This window comes from Daktulosphaira vitifoliae, unplaced genomic scaffold (assembly GCF_025091365.1).
Source record: "Daktulosphaira vitifoliae isolate Bord-2020 unplaced genomic scaffold, ASM2509136v1 Scaffold_4, whole genome shotgun sequence".
Classification (NCBI taxonomy): Eukaryota; Metazoa; Arthropoda; class Insecta; order Hemiptera; family Phylloxeridae; genus Daktulosphaira; species Daktulosphaira vitifoliae.
In genome coordinates, this window is record NW_026099575.1 from 25,139,999 (window position 1) to 25,160,829 (window position 20,831).

The 20,831-nt window shown below is 27.1% G+C and overlaps 1 protein-coding gene across 1 annotated transcript; it reads left to right on the top strand.

Moving 5' to 3' along the window:
* Positions 1–19,142, top strand: LOC126904227 (uncharacterized). The gene is made up of 6 exons (XM_050683031.1): positions 1–187; positions 8,315–8,398; positions 9,125–9,163; positions 9,959–10,267; positions 15,890–15,980; positions 18,823–19,142. Exons 1-6 carry the CDS (start codon positions 98–100, stop codon positions 19,014–19,016), a joined length of 807 nt encoding a protein of 268 aa, XP_050538988.1. The 5' UTR covers positions 1–97; the 3' UTR covers positions 19,017–19,142.
* The last annotated feature ends 1,689 nt before the right edge of the window (positions 19,143–20,831 follow it).

The following is a 20,831-nucleotide window of genomic DNA, read 5'->3' on the forward strand; positions in this document are numbered from 1 at the left end:
TAGTTTTGGTATATTACAATATTTAAATGAAAATTTCAACTAAAAATTATATTTTAAGACTTTACGTGATTTGAATTGTTTTAGTTGATTATATAAGATGTTTTTATTAAATATTTTCAAAATTTTATGGTTATACCACAATATCATACTGATTACAGCAGGACCCGGCAAAAATTTGTTCTCAAAGGTAAATAAATATTAATTTAATTTATAACCACAAAATAATATTACTTAAGATTTTTTCATCTAATATATTATTATCATCTAGGTTTTATGAAATTATTTTCCATACATTTTACGGAAAAAAATGATAATATCACAAATATAGATTGAAGTGTTGTCATTTAGAAATTTCTAATTAAAACATTTGCTTTAACGCATTGAAAAGAAATATCTAAAATTTCATTTAAGAAAACCTCATTAAATTTTCGTTTTTAATCATAATTATAAATTTAATTACGTTTGAATATTATATTTAAATAGAGGACATAATATTATAAGACAAAAACTTAATCACTTTAATAATTATTAGAAATTATATTATCACACATATTACGTATATTGTCACGCAATAAACCTCGATTTCGCTAATTGATATTTTATTTGAACAATTTTGATTTTTATTTTTTTTTATCTATATTACTCTTTACCGATTTCTTCTTTGAAGAATTGAAATTTTTTTTGAAGCATAGAAAAAAATTTTTAAATAAAATTTTATTTGAGAAAACTTCAATAAATTATAGTTTTTAATCATAATTATAAATTTAATTACGTGTGACTATCATATTAAAAGTAGAACATAATATTACAAAACAAAAACTTAATTATTTTAGGAGTTATGAGAAATGATATTGCCACGTATCAAATTTTGATTTCGCTTATTAATATTTCTTTGAACTATTTTGCATTCGATTTTGATTATCTTTATTCCATTTTACTGAAATATATTCTGAATCGCTTTACGATAATTAAATTTAGATATTCCAATTTCAATATCCAATCGATCGTCAGTGGTATCGGTTAAATGTTTTTATAATTCATTTTAAGCTTTATGAAATTATATTCCATACATTTTACAGAGAAAAAAATGATAAAATCACAAATACAGATTGTAGTGTTTTATCTTGGAAATTTCTAAATATGAATTTCTTATAAAAATATTTGCTTTAAAGCATTGAAAAAAATATTTTAACTAAGAAAACTTCGGTGAAAATACAGTTTTTTATCATAATTATAAATTTAATTACATATGAATATAATATTTAAACATAGGACGTAACATTACAAATCAAATATTTAATCATATTATTAAAAATGATATTGCCACGTATCAAATTTTGATTTCTATTATCGATAATTCATTTGAACAATTTTGATTTCGATTTTTATTATGTATATTTCACTTTACCGGTTTCTATTTTCTATCGCATATCGATATTTTATTTTAGATATTTCAATTTCGATACCGTTAACGACATTGATTAAAATTTTTCATACTTTATTTTATGTTGGCCAACATAATGTACTAAGACCCACATAAATGTAACATTGTTTATTAACACTAGCGTAATTTTAAAAAATTCTTGGTTTTAAATCGTACTTGAATCAAAAGTATATTATGAAATTTTAGAAGGGCCATAATATTTTATATTAAAATAGTCCTTATCTATAGAGAAGAAAATTATTTAAAAAAATCAGTATCCTCCATTTTTATTTTAATGACCTTAAGAAATATGTGTGTGAATTTGAGTTTTTTCTGTCTACCTTTTCCTGTCTCTCGAAGTGGTTGAACATTGATAGATGAGGGATGAAATTCAGTTTTTAACATAACTCGTCAAATTTGACATTAATAAAAATATTTATTGAATTATTTTTTAAGAACGTGTTATATACTAAAAAAAATTTCTTTTATTAATTTTTCTGTAATATGTAGTGTTTTGAAAAGTATCTGTTTTTACAAAATATTTTGATTTTTGTATACTTACAATACTATATTCTTACTAAATTTTATTTGTTTATATTTTGCTATATTTCTGTCTAAATTAATAAATTTAGTATAACAATTTTTTTTGATTTTATTAATTACTAAAAATTAATGCATTGATTTTTTATCGCCTTGTTTGGAAATTTTAAAATTGCATTAATTAGTATGCCATGTCAACAAACATATTTAAATGGCACATTGAAAAACCAGATTACCATTTGAGCGTGAAAATTATATTAATAATTATTAGTAAGTGTTAAAAACGTTCACCATTAAAATAGAGAATTTTCCTTTCATAAATTCGAATGCGAGAACCGTTTGCTGCCGTTAGCACGATATTGGATTTGGCGTGCAACACTTGACGGAACAGAAGTTTGGAGATTACCATATCAATTTCAACAAACAAAAACTGGTATGTATGTTAATAATAAACACATGACAATACATTAAAGTGGTGGGAAGTGTCAAAGACACAGTAATCTGCTTTAGTATTTTGACTGAAAAACATAAGACAAGACACAGTGTCGGGCCTTGCTATCATACAAATGTAATCAAAACATGGATTGCATTAGTAGAAATTAAATGTTCTGTAATAGCCATACAGTCCTACTTCAAACCGATCTAATTATTTACAGCTCTCACGCCGTCGGAATCTAAAGTGGCCAAGACGCGATGTTTAATTATGAAAGTAAAAATGATAGCATTCAAAACTGATAGAAACATTTTAAGGTCAATTTTTTTTTAGTTTCAGTCAACCAGATTTTAGCGACTTTAAAACAAGGTCAATTTACTGGATTCTAAGATCATTTTATTTTTTTATGTAGAATTGGTAAGTCGGAGAATGTGAAGATTCTGATTTATTTAAAGACTGTTAAAATTAACCGTTTAAACTTTCTTATAGAGACTCAACAGATATTGATGCTTTAGATTTTTGTTATGAATTATTGNAAATTAACCGTTTAAACTTTCTTATAGAGACTCAACAGATATTGATGCTTTAGATTTTTGTTATGAATTATTGCACAAGTTTTGTTGATCTAGCTGACTAATCGACTTGTGCATATTAGGATGAAATATTATTAGTAATAATTATTTATTTTTTAAAATAAATAATTATATATATAATAAAAATAATTCAATTTTATTTTTTAGTATTGGGTTAGTACGACGTGAGAATGATATTTGTTGACATTTATTAACATTTAGGTTTAATTTATTTATTCTACACCAATCCGAAAATCGATCTATGTCTGCTTGTAACTCTAAACAATTATTAAGTGTGCTAATTGGATTATATAATTTTAAATCATCAGCAAACAGCAGAAATTTGAAATATTTAAAAACTTTATCTAAATCATTTACAAATAATAAAAATAGAAGTGGTGATATATGACCTCCCTGAGGCACACCTGAGGTAACTTCAATAGAGTCGGATAGAATATTATTAATTTTTACCTGTTGTCGTCTATTGGATAAATAGGACTCAAACCAACTTAATAATGGACCATTTATACCCAGTAATTTAAGTTTACATAATAATATTGTGATATCCACAGTATCAAAAGTTTTTTTAAGATCCGTATAGATAACATCGACTTGGCCACCATTCTCAACTGTAGAAATTAAATCTGAATAAAAAACTAAAAAATTAGTACTAGTTGATCGATGTAACCGGAAGCCATATTGATTAGAGGATAGAGTTTGCTTAAAAATAGTTGTTAATTTATTATTTATTATTTTCTCGAGTAGTTTTAGAATTACACTTATTTTTGAAATAGGCCGACAATTTGTGACAGATTCTTTATCACCAGATTTGAAAATTGGTGTTACATAGTTTAATTTCCATTTGTCGGGAAAGACACCTAATGATATTGACCTTTGGGAGATAGTAAATATAGGAACTGATAAGGCATATCTGCAATGTTGCAAAAAGAGAGTAGGGATTAAATCAGGACCAGGAGAAGGGTTATTACCAACCTGAGTAAGAGCTTGAAATATGTCACCTAATGAGGAATCTGCGTTTGACACATTTACATTACAATTATTATTATTATTATTATCAAAATTCATTGATGTTGGTTGTGTTTGTTTTAAGTATACAGATGCAAAATATGAACTAAAGATATTAGGAATGTCATTTATGTTATCAGAATGGAGATTATTATAAGTAATTGAGTTTAATATTGGTTTAGACGTTTGTTTGTTTTTGACGTATTTCCAGAAATATCTAAGATTATAAATTAATGAATTTTGTGTTTTGGTTAAATAATTAAAATAACAAGATCTAGATAAATGTTTACATTTTTCTCGGCATTGTGAAAAATTATTATAGTCAGATTGATTATTAGTTGACTTGTATATATTATGTAACTCTTTTTTCTTTTGAATAAGCATTTTAAGATCTTTACTAAACCATTGTGGGAAATTATACCTTTTTGGGTATTTTTTTGGTACATATTTGGTAATTAATTTATAAATTTTGTCATAGAATATGTTTACTATTTCATTAACATTTTTATTTTCGAATAAGCTGTTCCAATTAATGAGACCTAACGACCAACATATTGAAGTATAGTCAGCTGTCTTGAAATCATAATACCAGTTCGAATCGACATTGTAGTTTAAATCTCGAATAACACCATAATTACTATGTATCGAAAGTGCTGGATGGTATTTATCTAAAGGGACTAATAATTCATCACAAATATCGATTGTTGTTGAGTTTGCAGAAGTAAATACTAAATCGATGATGGAGCCCATAAAATTTGAATGTGTGTTAACTTGAAAAAAATTATTATAGGCATAAATATCAAAAATTTCATTAGTCTGTGGTATAAGTGTGCTGTTAGTAATTAGTCCATTGTTATCACTGGTTATAACAGTTTTCGGTAGATTGAAGTCAATAGTGTTGTTAGGTATATCAATAATTTTAGACAAAAACTTATTACTAACGCATATTGCAACACCGCAAATAAGAGCAATTCATAGAGTAACACGGATGGCTAAAATAATATATTGTCTTAAAATTGATATTTCGTACGCAATTTAAATGAACAGTTTCAGAATTAAAGAGTATTCGGTATTTCAATTCATTTGTTTTAAAAATGTATATAAGATATTAGTTCGAAAGTTTATATCTTACAAAATCACTAAATAATGACCTTAAACTACTGTCGTAACACAATAAAATAAAATGAAACTCGTGTAAATGTAATTATGATGCGAAGATGAATATGATGATGTGGTGCCTGTTGTCTAAGTATTCATGTGCGTGTTGTCGTAGAGCAGTCACCGAGCTCGGCTGACACTCCGGGTTAGCTGTGGGTGTCGAAAGGCTGTTGTTATAGGAAGGGAATCAGGGTAACACTTAGGTATGAGGTGCAGACGAAGTGCAAGACACGAATACCAGGTGTACACAAAAGGAGCCCCAAAGCATGAGGTGCAGACAAAGTGTAAGACTCAAGTACTTCAAAGAGAGAACGGGGTAGCCGAGTATGAGGTCCAGACGAAGTGCAAGACACAAGTACTTTAGTTATTAGGAGAGGATAATGAAGTACGAGGTGCAGACGAAGTGCTAGACACAAATACTTGGCGTACCAGGTGAGGAAAAATAACAGAACACGAGGTGCAGACGAAGTGCAAAACACAAGTACTCTGAAATGTTGTGGAAGAGAGTAGATAGGTTTAAAAAAAGGAATAAACAAAGACTTTACTTTAAGCAGTAAGCCGGACAGCGACAACCGAGTACTGAGACTGATGAATGACACAAGGCACTGGAGTTGACTGACCACGATGGTCAGGTCTATTGGGTTTTTATAATAATTAGAATTATTGCCAATTTGGCAATCAATACTAATTATTAATTCATCAGTCTCAGGAAGCGGATGTGCTGTCTGTATTTTATTAAAATAATTCTCACAATAATGGTAACGTGACACCATCACACTACTACGAGAACTAAACAATATAATAATATTAATAAAAGCTTTTTCTGGCCATTTATGGTACTTCAATAAAATAATTGTTGGATTATCATTTTTCGACAATGATTTATCGACAGACGTAAAAATTAAAATAGTACAAGCATCAAATAGAAAAGGAGAACACAATTCAAAAAACGAACTGAAATCAACACAGTAAAAAGTAATGAGGGTATAAATCAATTTGTCACAGAAAACACTGTACAAATTTTTTACCTCTTAAATAAAATGATGACTTTTTACACGATAATCCCAAAAAGTGGCATAAAAATTCAAATTATAATTTGGCAAAAACCAAAGTTGAATCCTTATTTTTGGTAAATCATCCAACAGAAAGAGAGATAGCTTTAATGACGCAATTTAATAATTGCATAACACTGACGAGACAATATTTTCTACAAGTTGTAGAAAATCAGTTTTAATGTTACCAAAAAAATGAAATTTATTTTTTTATTTTATTATGTTTAGTAAAAAATGAATTGTTTAATAAAAAAAATATATTTGAAAAATATGTAAAGATAATCGTCATTTATTTATATTTTCAAGAATTCGTATATTTTAGCTTATTCATTAATTGTAAAAAAAGGATAAGTTTTAAGATTAGTGAAGAATTTTTTTTTCTACTTATATTATACATAAATATAAGCCAAACTGCATAAAAAAAAAAATTAATTTTAAGCTTACTTGAGACCTACTAGAAATATACCATATAATGAAGGTAATTATGATATCCACACTATTAATTTTCGACTTAAAATTTGAAACTAAAAAATTTGTATTTAACAGTAAAAATCAAACTATTTTGATATACTTTTTAATAATATTTGACCAAAATTTGAATAACAGTTCTTATAAATAGTTCTTATAATCTAAATATTTATAATAATGACTTTAATCCAAAATACTAGCTCTAGAGCTGGCTTGTCAATAGATGTAATACACTTCAAGATATATTTTTATTTGATTCAATCACACTTTTGTGTGATCAATATTACTCTCTATACGAACTGCTTACATAATACTAAAAAGCTGGCGCATTGTCTTAAGACTGGTGGCCGGAATTTATTTTAATTACAATTACGCTTCTTTATTCTAGTTGACATATTTAAGGCTGTCTATTAGTAAAGAGTACAATAATATAGCAACTTAAATATTATTACATTCCTATGAGTAAAGATTATATAAATCATCTAAATCAACGTTCACCATTTAGGGTAAGATATAAAATAAAAACTAAGTCTTAAGCAATAATAATGACTTATATTGATACAGATTCAATGTGTGTAAAATGTTGATCAAGTGTTTAGGAAAATAGCGTTTTTATATCCTGGAGAATATAAGCCTGGAAAATTTCACTAAAGATCCCTATCTTTAGTGAAATTCTTGAGATGCTGCATAATTATTTTTAATTGGTTACTTATAATAGAAACCTTTGCGTACGCATAAATCAGAGTTGTAAGAGATTGAATTAAAAAATTTGTTAATAAAAAGGGTTTTTTAAAAAAGTATAAAAGATAACACTGATTAGACGATGATACGATCTAATGTAATAATATATACATCATATACAGAAAGATTTTTTTATCATAACCCACTCCATTACTCATAGAATAAAAATAATTTAAACATTTTTTTTTTTTTGGTTACCTTAATTTATGTATTATCCTTGAATTATTAGCTATGTAATACTTTTTAAATTCATTCCTTATGCCTTATAAGGGTATCAACCTTTAAATTTTATATGGGAACAAATATTTTGAATTTAATAAAATGTTTGAGTTTTTAATTTAATAGTCTTTGAATTTTTAATATAACATGTTTCGTTTATTAGATATAAAACTTTAAAGTTTCAAATTTTTGAGTTTATATACATGTATAATACACTAGGGATTACAAATACAGGTAACTAATTGTGTTGTTATGACGTCGCTATCACAGTCACGGAGTGTTTATTGTATATTATGATTATCAATAGATAAACTTTCTGTATAGCCAGTTAGTGTATTTATAAACTCACAACAATGTGCCTTGACCACCATTGATAATAAATGTTGCGTATCTGCGAATATCATCATCATAAAAAAATGTGAGCATAGTCAGTTTTCTAAAGAACCCGTTGGTCTTTTAGAATACTATTGACGGAAATTTAGGTTCAAATAGCGATGTAATAATAATTTTACATATTGTATGTAAAATATATGTCATATTGTATATATTTAATATATAATACACGTATTTAAAATTATACTACATAATTCCTTTGTGATCTAATTTTTATTTCAATACAACAATATACTGCATTGAACAAATAAATATTTAACTATAAAAATATATATTTGGTATATTACAGATATTTTCACCTAAATCGAATACGAGATTTTCATCGGAATTATCAACACCATTAATCAATGAAGTCTTAACATCTAGTTGTAATGTAAGAGATATTATAGATACACAGTTTTTAACATTAGGTACCCAATTTTTATTAAAATAATTTTTTTTATCAATTATTTTTTTTTGGCTATTGTTATTAACATATACAGAATGAAATTAATCTAACAGATAAATCTTATAACTGTTGATATAACTAAAATAACGCTGTAATTTATTTTTTAAATAATTTTTGCATTCTTAGACTACTTTAATAATATATTTTTATTATTTAATAATGCAAAATAAGAAAATAATATTTATAAAATAGTCTTTTTTAGGAGTTTTTTTTTCCAAAAATTTTAATGAGTCAATTATAACTTTAATATAAGAATTAATTGAGTTATAATTATTTTAATACATTGAGTCCACATTTTTTAACTAATATTTGAGAAGTTCTTATTATATTTATATCTAGGCGGGAGGAGGAGTGAGGCAGTCTTTTTAGGGGTAGCATTATTTCAGCACCAACAAAATTAAAATGATCAAAAATGCATAAATTTATCAAAAAATTATTTTCCTAAAGAGTTTTATTTTATATTCTACGGCTTATGTAGAACCAAGTGGGGGAAATCTACTGACATAGCCTTCGTAATTTTACTATCAAAGTAAATAAGTTTTCTAATATTTATTTTTTTCAGAGTTTTTCTTTTATTTATTGTTGATTATTTTTGAAAAAAATGCATTTATAGAATAGACTTAAATCATTTATATGTATAATTAATTTTAGAATAAAAATGCTTCGTCTAGTACGGATTCACCATCAAATGTAAGTGTAAAAAAATAATTATAACTTTATTATTAAAAAATAATTATAAGAAACACATGACTTACCTTTTTGGAATGTAAAAATTTTAAATTTATTTTGTTAAATATTCCTCAATTAATCATATCTGACCATGTGGATAAGGGATAACAATACTTCCACGGCTCCTCTGCCAGTCATAAGAGGAAATTAATGAAGTTGTGTCATGTCGACAGCCGGAGTAAAATTTTTGTCAAATAGTATGAGGTGTCCTGAACAAAATTTAGGCCAATTGTCCCATCTTGGATGTATGTAGGGGCAACAGGTGAGAGGAAATATAGTAGTTAAAAACAGAGGTCTGAGGAATACAGTGTTTGATAACAGCCAGACAATTTGTGCGGTAGCTGTTTCACTTGTTATGTGTGCTGGTCTTCCCAACGCTTGTAGTGCCTATGCACCAAGAAGAATAAGACTAGAGAATCCTAGATTTTCGAGTATCGTATGATGTTGCTGTAGTTGATACTTATTTTAGAAAGATGGAAGAACATTATATAACTTATAAGAGTAGGAGGAATAGATCACAGATTGATTATTTTATGTAAAAGAGAGAGAGCGTAAAGCGAGTAAAAGATTGTAAAGTTATACCAGGCGAGGGTGTAACTAAGTAACATAGATTGATGGTAATAGAGTTGTCGTGTAGTAAAAGAGAATATAAAAAAACAGAAAATACACAAGAAAAAAATCGAATATACAGTTGGTAGTCATTGAAAGGGGAAAAAAATAATTTTACTTGTTTTACACTTTTACTTGTTATTATAGAATTTAGTGAAATATGTAACAGGGATGTATAGTATTAATTTTGAATGGCATGCAACTACTAAATATCTTATAGCTGACCACTATTTTCAACCAGTTGATTCAGAGTGGCGAGAACAAATAAGTAATAAATTAGAATTTCAAACAATAAAAACTTACACTACTGATAACTTAAAGAAAAAATTGAAGTCTCCGAAATGTTTGGATGATGTGAAAGTTTCTATTGATGAAAACATATTTTACAAAAAAATATCTCTTCTATTTAGTGGAACACAAAATAATTACAAAATTTTCCGTGAAATGGTTTTTAAAGTAATTATATGATTTAAATATGTGCCATAATCATAATCCAACTATATTTATAAGTATTATTCATAGTGAATCTTAAAATTTTTAAATTATTAAAAAACTTTCAGCTTTATGAAAGAAGGCGTTTGAAGTAAAAATATAATATATGATTATATAATTACAAGAGTAAAAAAAAGTTTGGAGTGGGTTATTATAAAGATTATTATCTTTTAATAATCCTATTAAATGAACTTTTAACGGACACAAAAGTTTTATACAAATTAATTAATGTTTTTTAATATATATGACAACGAGTTCGTCGTTTCAAGCTCTTCTAAAATCCTCCCATTGGATGCATTGGTCAAACCAAATTTGTGCTAGATACACAAAATTAAAAAGGGGGTTTCATGTTGATACTTGTTGTTGTTTGTTGATTGTTAGGAGGAGTGACGGCCCACCACCGGCCATAGTTGTGTCTCACATCATCATCATCATCTCGACGTTTATTTTAACAAAAAAAACGGAGGACAAAAAAAATACACAGCCTGGTTGACACCAAAGTAGACGGCAGGTCGACTCGACGTTTTATTTTCTAATAAAAAAAACGGAGGACAAAAAAAAATGTACACAATAACGTGTTTTTCACAACAAAAAATTATGTAGAAAACACGACCTGTCGCCTTGGTCGTTTGGTTGAGAAAAAAGAATCTGTTGTCGCGGCATTTGGATAGTGCCCGGTGATCGTGACGCCGGGTGGTGGTGGTGCCAACTTTGAACACGTTCATTGAGGGGACATAACAATATTGGTACAGGTGCACAGTGTACGGTCAGCTGATGACAGATATCAGACCGGTTGACTAGTGGAGGTTATCACATACACAATTATTAAAATACTTTACACCTACTGCACACACCTTTTATTGATAACATTTATTGAAAAAAAACTAATTAAATTCTGCAACATTACAAACTATTGAATTATAAATTATTGATAAATTAATAAAAATTGTAACCATAATTATAAATCTATGATGAAATAAATTATTAAAACACGTGGTTAAATTTTTATAAGAAAATTATACTACAATATATTTAAATTAAATAAGTTCAATAAAAAAAAAAAATTAATAGAAAAATTATAACTTAATTTAAGTAACATAAAACATTTTTGTATTAAACTATAAAGTTCGACAATTTTGTAAAACTCGCTGCAATCTTAATGTTTTCTTTATAGACGTTACGTTTACTAATTACTTGTACAAATTATAATTTGTCTACAATTTTTTTTTTTTAATTTTTACATTAAATTATAACACGTTATAATAATAATTACTCTTTTATACAAACACTTCATCATAACTTGTTCTCTGTTCAATTAGACCGTTAGTTTCTTTAGATGTTCATCGATACCTTTCTCTATATCTTCTCAAGTTAACGTAAACCATATTTAAATAATGTATACAAACAGAAAGTTGAACTGCACACATAACATAATATGACGTATGCATTTTATCAACTTAATAATTTATGCACGGAATAGCGTCAGTGAACACCTAATGTGCATTAACAACATTTCCAGATATGTTTCCATTAGTTACATTTCAAAACAGTTTGTATAATTATTGATTATTATTATTAACATAACAGCAATATTATAATTATTGGTATAATAAATTGTTTCATTGTTATTATAAACAGAAAGCCTTATATTAACATAACACACCCTTATAGGGAGGGGTAGTCAGAATTTTCAAGAAATCGATTATTTTTTTTTGTATTTTCTTTAAGAATAATATCTTAGAAATATTCTCTAAAAATTTGAAGTAAATCTGACAAATACTTTTTGAGTTATTTGATAAATAGCAAAGGTTTGTCGGGCGCTCTAGCTAGCAACAGCTGTAAGCGACCGGTTCTCGGACTCTATTGTCATGATTGACTCACAACTTTGATGTATGTATACTTATATTATGTAAATATCCAACTATATATATTTACAATTTTTAGGTATTATTAGTGCTGAAAATTATTTGTTTGTTGCCAGTATGCTTTTAGTAGTTGCACTGAGCAGTCGATAGTTGTGTGTTGGAATAAATTATTTTTTAAGTAATCTTCCATGGGGCGTGATTCTAGAAAAGTTTCAAGAGAACTTCGGAGTTCTCAAAATATTTATAAGTCGCGTTTTGTGAAAAGAAAAAATATATTCAATCCGAAAACAGCGGAACATGATAAAAGTGTTCAGAGTACATGTCCTAAAAAATTAAAACAATACATTAAAGAAGATTTACCCGAAAGTAGCAGTACTTTCGAATAATAAATTTCATTACGGTATTCACTGGAATGCTACTCTTGTTAAGTGTAAAAAATGTGATGGACATGTATAGTTTAAAAACAACAAGTACACGTGGGCTGTGATTCAAAATTGTAGTTGTATGGAATAATTGTTGAAATGAATATGTTCCTTCCTGTTCTTTCATAGTACATTCTTTTGAATTAAATAGACGCTTTAATTTTGTGATGAGAATAATAGAAATATGATATTAAGGATTATGCAAGCTTTGTGGCCTGATGGACATGCTGGCTTTTTTAGATAAATGTATGTATAAAATATTATTGAGACATGTGTTAGATTGTAGTTAAATCGTCACAGAAGCCTTGATGATATAAGCTGTGAATGTAGAATAACAAGCAATGGCAACAATTGAAAACGAAAATACTAGTGATTTAATTGTATCAAGAGATGGAACCTGGCAAAAACGTGGATATACATTGTCATTTGGACTTTCTTCTATGATTGGCTATATTAAATCCGAATCATAGTATGTATCCAAAAGACGAAGATTCTTGATGCTCTTATCAGCACGCCGAAGCTAATGGAGGGCTTGCTACATATACTCACGATTATTCACCATAACCTCCTGATATTGTAGAAGCTATCAAGCCAATTTATGAAGATCTCAGTGATAACAATTTACTCTCAAGATGTGTAGATGGATTCAATCAAAATAATAATGAGAGCTTTAACCAACTAGTGTGAAAAATATGCCCAAAAACAATAAATACTAGTTTTACTATCGTAAAAATTGATGCATACATAGCTACTGGTATATTCAATGAAGGTACTAAATCATTATTGATCATAATGACTATATTAGGACTTGATTGTGAGCTTAATTCAAATCAGTATATCGAAAAACACGATACTGCACGTGTGTAACTAGCAGATAAGCGCGCTAACGACAACACACGAGAAAGTAGAATGGTACATTGACAACATCAAATAGATATTTTGGAAGCTGCTACAACGGCTGAAGAACTATTATATGGCCCAGGAATAGATGACTCGGTGAATTTAATTAAATAATACGTATTACTTTACATAAATTGAGTGTAAGACTTCAAATGTGTTTTTCTCAAAACTATGTTTTTTGAACTGGTGACCACTGTAGCTCGGAAACCGCACAATAGATTTTAATGAAATTTGTACAGTTTTTTGAAAACATGAAAACTAGTGCCTGATTGAAGAATTTTTTTTTTTTTAATTTCGATTTTTTATAAACAAATAACTATTGGTTTTTTCTCGAAATTCTGGAAAAAAATTTTCCCGAAGCCGCTATTTTATTAATTAAAAAAAAAAAGCTCCAAACAGGCACAATATTATCTATTAATTAAACTAATTTTTTTTGTCCAATTGACTTTAGATGAATCTCCAAGCTTAAGTGAAGGTCACCGCAAGGAGCTTCGGTTGGAACTGAATCAACACAAAAAGCCATTACTTTTAAAATTATAAATTTTTTTTCTCTAAAATTTCTGTCAAATCAAGTCAAAACCTTTTTTAATGATGCTATGTTTTTACTTTTATAAAATAAAATAATTTACTGGCAAAAAAAATTGTTTAAAATTGTCATTTTTTCTTGTCTCTGACTACATCTAACCCCTTAATAGCACCTATAAGGGAATACAACTTAAATATCATACCAAATAAAGTGCATAAGGTAAATGTAGTCTAGTCATGACAAGAAAAAAAATAAGGTACAGTGTTGAGTAAAAATGTTGACAAAAATAAGTAGAGTAAGACAGAGTATATAGAGCACAAGTTTGACAAAGAAGAACATAAGATAGATGAAATAAGAAGATCGGTGATAATTGATGAAGATGTGATTGGAGAGGTGAAAAGTTTTAAGTATTTAGAATCAGTTATGCAAAAGAGCGGTGGTATTGACGAGGATGTAAGACACAGGATTAAGTGTGAGTGGTTGAAGTGGAGAGAAGCGTCCGGTGTCTTATGCAATAAAAGAATTCCAATGAGGATGTAAAGTAAATTCTACAGGACTGTAGTGAGGCCAGCTATGATGTATGGTTCAGAGTGTTGGGTGGTTGATAAGAAAGTAGAGCAAAGAATGAGTGTAACAGAGATGAGAATGCTTAAATGGATGAGTGGAGTGACTAGAATAAGGAACGAGTATTTAAGAGGAAGTATAGGTGTAGCGTCAATCGTGGATAAGATGAGAGGAAATAGACTTAGATGGTTTGGTTATGTTAAGAGGGGAGAAGAATCGGAAGCTGTAAGAACAGTTATAGAAATTAACGTTGAAGGAAGAAGAGGTACAGGAAGATCAAAAAAGAGACAAGTGAAATTTTATGATAAGGGTGTCTGACCCCAAGTAGTTGGGATTAAGGCGAGAAAAAAGAAGAAGATTGAATTGCGATCGGCTGTGAAACATATATCGTTTCGACCACGAATATTTTTGTCACTAAATCCACTGCCGTTTTCCTTGAGCAAATCAACCGTTGGCAACAATGGATAATCAAAATCTATTTGTTGTTGCATATTGTACTAGTACTCTACTCCAATTCGTTTCTGTAAATCGTCAAATTAGTACAAACTCGTTAGCAGTGTTATCACTATATTTGAGTTGTCAACAGTGCCAAAAATTAATTTGTTACAATCTTGAACGTGCATTGCCGTTGTTGCCATATTGTTGTTCAATTAAATATTCCAAACACAAGTGGCCACAATTTACGTCGTTGAATTTTTGTTATCTATTGTAGTAGTGCACGATTGTGCATCCTTCAAAGTATCGTTGCAATTCTAACACTGATTATACTTAATCTATCATGCACGATAATAATAATGGAAGATACAATATGAATATTTTTTTACAATCGATAATGTTTTATAGCTAATTTTAATAATAAGAGGAGAAGGGGAAATATTCGGTCTTTAACATGTATCTAATGAAACTTGTAAAAAGATTATTTTATTATTATTATTTTATTTTTTTTTTATGATAAATAATTTCTGTTTTAAAGAAAATTTTTTAATTTTACCCAATTATTTAACAATAATAATTTTTCTTTAGCCATAATTTTTTTCATAACGTTAATATAATGTTAAAAATAATTTATATTTGTTTTAAGAAGAATTGATTTAAGTTGTATTATATTTGACGATGTTTTAGGTTTTTGATATCATATACTTTTAGTTTTTTGTTTTTCAATTATGTTTTAACAAAAATTTTCGTTTTATATATTATTAGTATTATAACTTTATTTATTATGTTTCTTTGTCCTAGAATAAACAAATTCGCATAATTTCAAAATAAAAATGTGTATTTTTTTATACTAATTTGACAATTTATTTTACAGGTAGTAAAACAAAACGAAAATATTGCTACTTTATTAGGAGGTGATGACAAAAGACAACAATATGTAAATAGTGGACATTTTAACAAAACTGGTATTCTTTTAACATTTTTTTATTAATATTTAAAGAGAAAAGATTTTAGTTACTCAAAAATTTAATATTCATACTGTACCAATTTTCGAGATATGATTAAACATACAAGGTGATTAACAATGCCACACGCAATATATGAGATAAATTGAGTATTTGAGATTCGATTTGGGGTCGCAAGGACTGACGCCATAGTTTTAAAATTGAAACCCGATATCATTTTAATTTAATTAATTTTAAAATTAATAAATAATACTTTAGGGTATTCTGACAGTTTTGAAAATTAATTAGAAAGTCAACATAAAGGTTAAGTTAGCTTACTTCAGAAATTTTTGCTATAATATGCTCTTGTAAAATTCAGAAATAGTTATACCCAAGTCCACTAAGCAAACAAGAAGTTATAATTTTTACCTTGAATAGGATGAAGTGAATAGTTAGTAACACATTTTTAACTATTTATTTTTTAATAATATGTTAATATTAATAATATGCTTTATGTTTTTGACAAAAATATAATTTTTACTTAACCGTGAAGGATATTATCATTAATTTAAAAAGGTTGACAATAAAAAGAGAGCCACTAACTACCTGATCTGAATAATATAAGTTCTAATGGTGAAATAAAGGTGCCAATAACTATATATCATAAAAAATCTTTAAAAAATTATTATTATTCAAAAAAATGTATTGAACTTGCACGGATTCTAAAGGCATATTCGTATTTTAATAAAATTGTTGACCTACAAAATCCAGTAAGAAAAATTCAACATATGTAACTAAATAAATATACAGATTAAATCCTAGATAATTTCCTTATAGTTCTAATAACTGTATACTTAATTCTACTCTATATCTAGTCTAATGCTTTTCTGTTATACTTTTTGTATATTCAAAAACGATTTTCATTAGTAAATCAAAAATATTAATTACACAGCTTTTATTATGAACTTAAGAAGTTGAGTTTTATAGTGTATTTAATAAAGGAAATGACAATTTTAAACAATTTTTTTTGCCAGTAAATTATTTTATTTTATAAAAGTAAAAACATAGCATCATTAAAAAAGGTTTTGACTTGATTTGACAGAAATTTTAGAGAAAAAAAATTTATAATTTTAAAAGTAATGGCTTTTTGTGTTGATTCAGTTCCAACCGAAGCTCCTTGCGGTGACCTTCACTTTTGCTTAAGTATTAGACACCGAACGCTTCTCTACACTTCAACCACCCACACTTAATCCCGTGTCTTACATCCTCGTCAATACCACCACTTTTTTGCACAACTGGCCCTAAATACTTAAAACTCTCCACCTTTCCAATCACGTCCTCGCCTATTGCCACTGACCTCCGTCACTACTCTGTTTACTTCTACTTATTCCTAAACTCTTTTCTTCAAGAGCTGATATCCACACTCTAGCCTCTGATTAATTGCCTCCTTATTTTCTCCTATTAACACTTAAAAAAAAAAGTTTTCACAAAACACTTAATAATTAAAAAATATCATAATAACGTCATTTTTTTTTATTCAAAGTCTCTAAACATAGTTAAATATGTTTAAAAAAAACGGTAGCACAGTGAGCTTAAATCATTATCATAAGAATTACTTCTATGCAAACCTATAAATAATGTTTAATTTTAAGATGTTGGTGGATTATTCAAAAGCAAAGTTCTAACTCATAAATAATAAAGGAAAAATTGCAAAAATATCTTTACCATAGGCAATGATTTTTATGGAATCGACAAACATTCGTAGAATTCGTTTTTTGATAAAATTGGCCATTTAAGCTGATTCAAATGTTAAAATTAATTTTTTTGACTTAAAAGAAAAAAATTCAAATAAGTTTAACTTTATATTCTATGTCAATTAGTTTTATATAATATTCATGAAAATCAGTGTAATCCATTATAAGGTATATTAAAATAAATTAAAATACAATACTAAGAATTTTTATAACAAAAATTAAATAAAAGTGTCAATATTTCTGGAAAATTATCAAAAATTGAGTTGAAAAAGTTTAATTTGTATGTAGAAATTGTTTTTTTGAATCCCCTCTGTGGTCAGGTTAAAAGTCAGATTTTCTAAAAATGTATATCAAATGAAAGAAGTAAACATAAAGTATTTAAAAAAAATAATTGTATTGCTCCATACATTTCTCGAAAATTTATAGTAATTTAAAGTTGAAAAAATAAAATCTGAAGTCATAAATTTAAACAAAATTGCATGTTTTAATTTAGTAAAAAGTAAAATGTTTGGGCAGAATTTGCTATTTTGAATCCCCCCTGTGGGCAGGCAAAGGATTAGATTTTCAAAATATTTATGTCAAATGAAAGAAAAATATCCAAGGTTTCAATTTAAAAAAATAATTTTTTGGATCTGTTCAGTTTTCAATGAATTATGGCAATTTTAAACAAAAATGTCAAAATTTACCGATTTTAAAAATCGTAATTTTTTTTGGAAATTTTCACTATTTACGGAGAACGAGGGCAAAATTTACAGTTTTTGAGGGTAACGTATTCAACTAGATACTATTTGTGATCTTTTGACGTATTGTTGAGAAATATCGGTCCAGTGAGAGCTGAGAAAAAGTAGTAACAGACACAAAAAAAATTAAACACATCTTGGTATAATTAATACCTTTACAACTTCGTATCGAAACTAAAAGACAATGAGAAAAATGAATTGAAGCTTTAATAGGTTTCTGAAATTATGCGTGAACCCTAATTAGAAGTAAGAATGTAAATACTAGAAAAAAAAGTTTAAATGGTCATTTATAAAATAATTCATGTAAAATATTTATATCAAAATATATTATTTATACAGTTTTTAATACTTTTTTATATCTTTACATAGGCGTAGTTGAAATGATAGCTTCAAGTATTGTTATTGAAACGTGCATATATTTATATATAAAAAAATTGAACTGGTGGTTATACATTCCTAAAGACTGGTCTAAAAAAACAATTTCTAAAATGAGTGAAGAAAAATGTATTTATTTATCTGGTGAAGGCCGTCAATATTTTATAGTTGAAGATGTAGTTGACTAATAGAGAACTATTGACAATGCTTTACAACTTTTCATGCGAATACTTCATAAATATATACTGAGTGATTCGTTTATCATATTTTACTATTAAAATAAAAATAATGTCAACAATAATTTTTTGAATTTTTTTAGTTACATAATTTCTTGATCATCAATTTTTAAGTAGTTTACTTATATTACTTATATCTTATATCTTTAAGGGAAACAATTTTGTCTTTTTAAATGGAAAAAACGTATAATAAAACCCAGCATAGTGGTGACGTGGATAGATGGATCAAATATAATGATATCTGACAGTGATTAAAATCACTATCAAAAAAAAAACGCTTCGATGCAAATCTTTAGATAGTGTTTAATTTTAAATAATTGGTGGATTATTCCAAAAGTTACATAATCTGCTAGTTCATTATTAATATCCTAATTAAGATAAAGTATGTCGAATGAAAAAGGGATTATTAAAAAATATCATTTCTCATAAAAAAATAATGTTGATCCATATACTTTTCAATAAGTCTTAGCATTATAAAGTTAAAAATGTAAAATACAAAATCGAGAATTTTCACACAAAAATAACATTTGGTAGCCATTTTCACCGTGAAGATAAAATAAATTCCGAAATTTTTTTTTTTTTCATGATAAAGTATATTACATTGACTTTAATTTAAGATATATATAAAAGTGTCAGACCTTCCGGAACATTTTCAAAAATTAAGTTGAAAAAGTTAATATTTTGTGAAAAAGTTATCATTTTAAATCCTCCCCTGTGGGCAGATAAAGGATCAGATTTATAAAAAAAATATACTAAATGATAAGTAAAGACATCAAGCATCTATTAAAAAAAAATTATATTGATATGTTCATTTTTGAAAAAGTACAGCAGTTTTTAGTAAAAAAAATTGAAAAAATGTCAAAAATTAACGATTTTTAAATTTTTGTAATTTTTTTGGAGGTTTCCCCCATTTACGGGGAACGAGGGAATTTTTATTAATTTTTGAGGGTAATGTATTCGATTAGATACGATTTGTTAAATTGTACTTTCCTTACATCCTATGTAATGCAATATTTCAAGTAATCCAATGTTGATTTTGGTATTAAACATTTTTTATGTCTGTTGAATAAGAATTTTTTTTTGTAAGTGTATATTTTATTGAGAGATCGACATCAATATTTCTTAAATTTTCTTCTGACCTGGCCAAAACAAAAGTCAGAAATATTTATACCTATGTAAAAAATTTATCAAGACGGAATTGTGGTGACCCAATGTGTCCCGTCGCTAGCGCCTTGAAAGGATGCGGCACAATAATCACCAAGACAAAAATTAAACTTTAAAAATATATTCGTAAGTTTCTTTACTCAGTCCGCCAGCGCGATGCTCGTTAAAGCAAAGACATTAAGCTCAATGACTAATAAGCTACTCAGTAAGTGTAGAGTTACAATACACTTAGTCCAATATATTTATTAATAAATTAATTTGAGACTCAGTGTTAATTGAGAAAATTGTGACATTTAGCTCTGTCCGTCGGCACGATGTTCATTAGAACAATGACATTGAGCTCAGAGACTAGCTATCCAATAAGAAAAGTTCACAATACTTTATTATTATTTATATATTTTTACTATTAAATAAAAATTTAAAGTTGGATTGGATTTATTATTTACATAAAATAATTAAAAAATATTTAATGTTTAAAATATTATTTGATATTTATTTTCACAGCGAGAAAAATAAAACATTAATATTTAATGAACAAATTAACTTAAATTAAAAGATTCACCAAAACGAAATTAAATTTAAAATTTCTAAGTGTCATTTAGT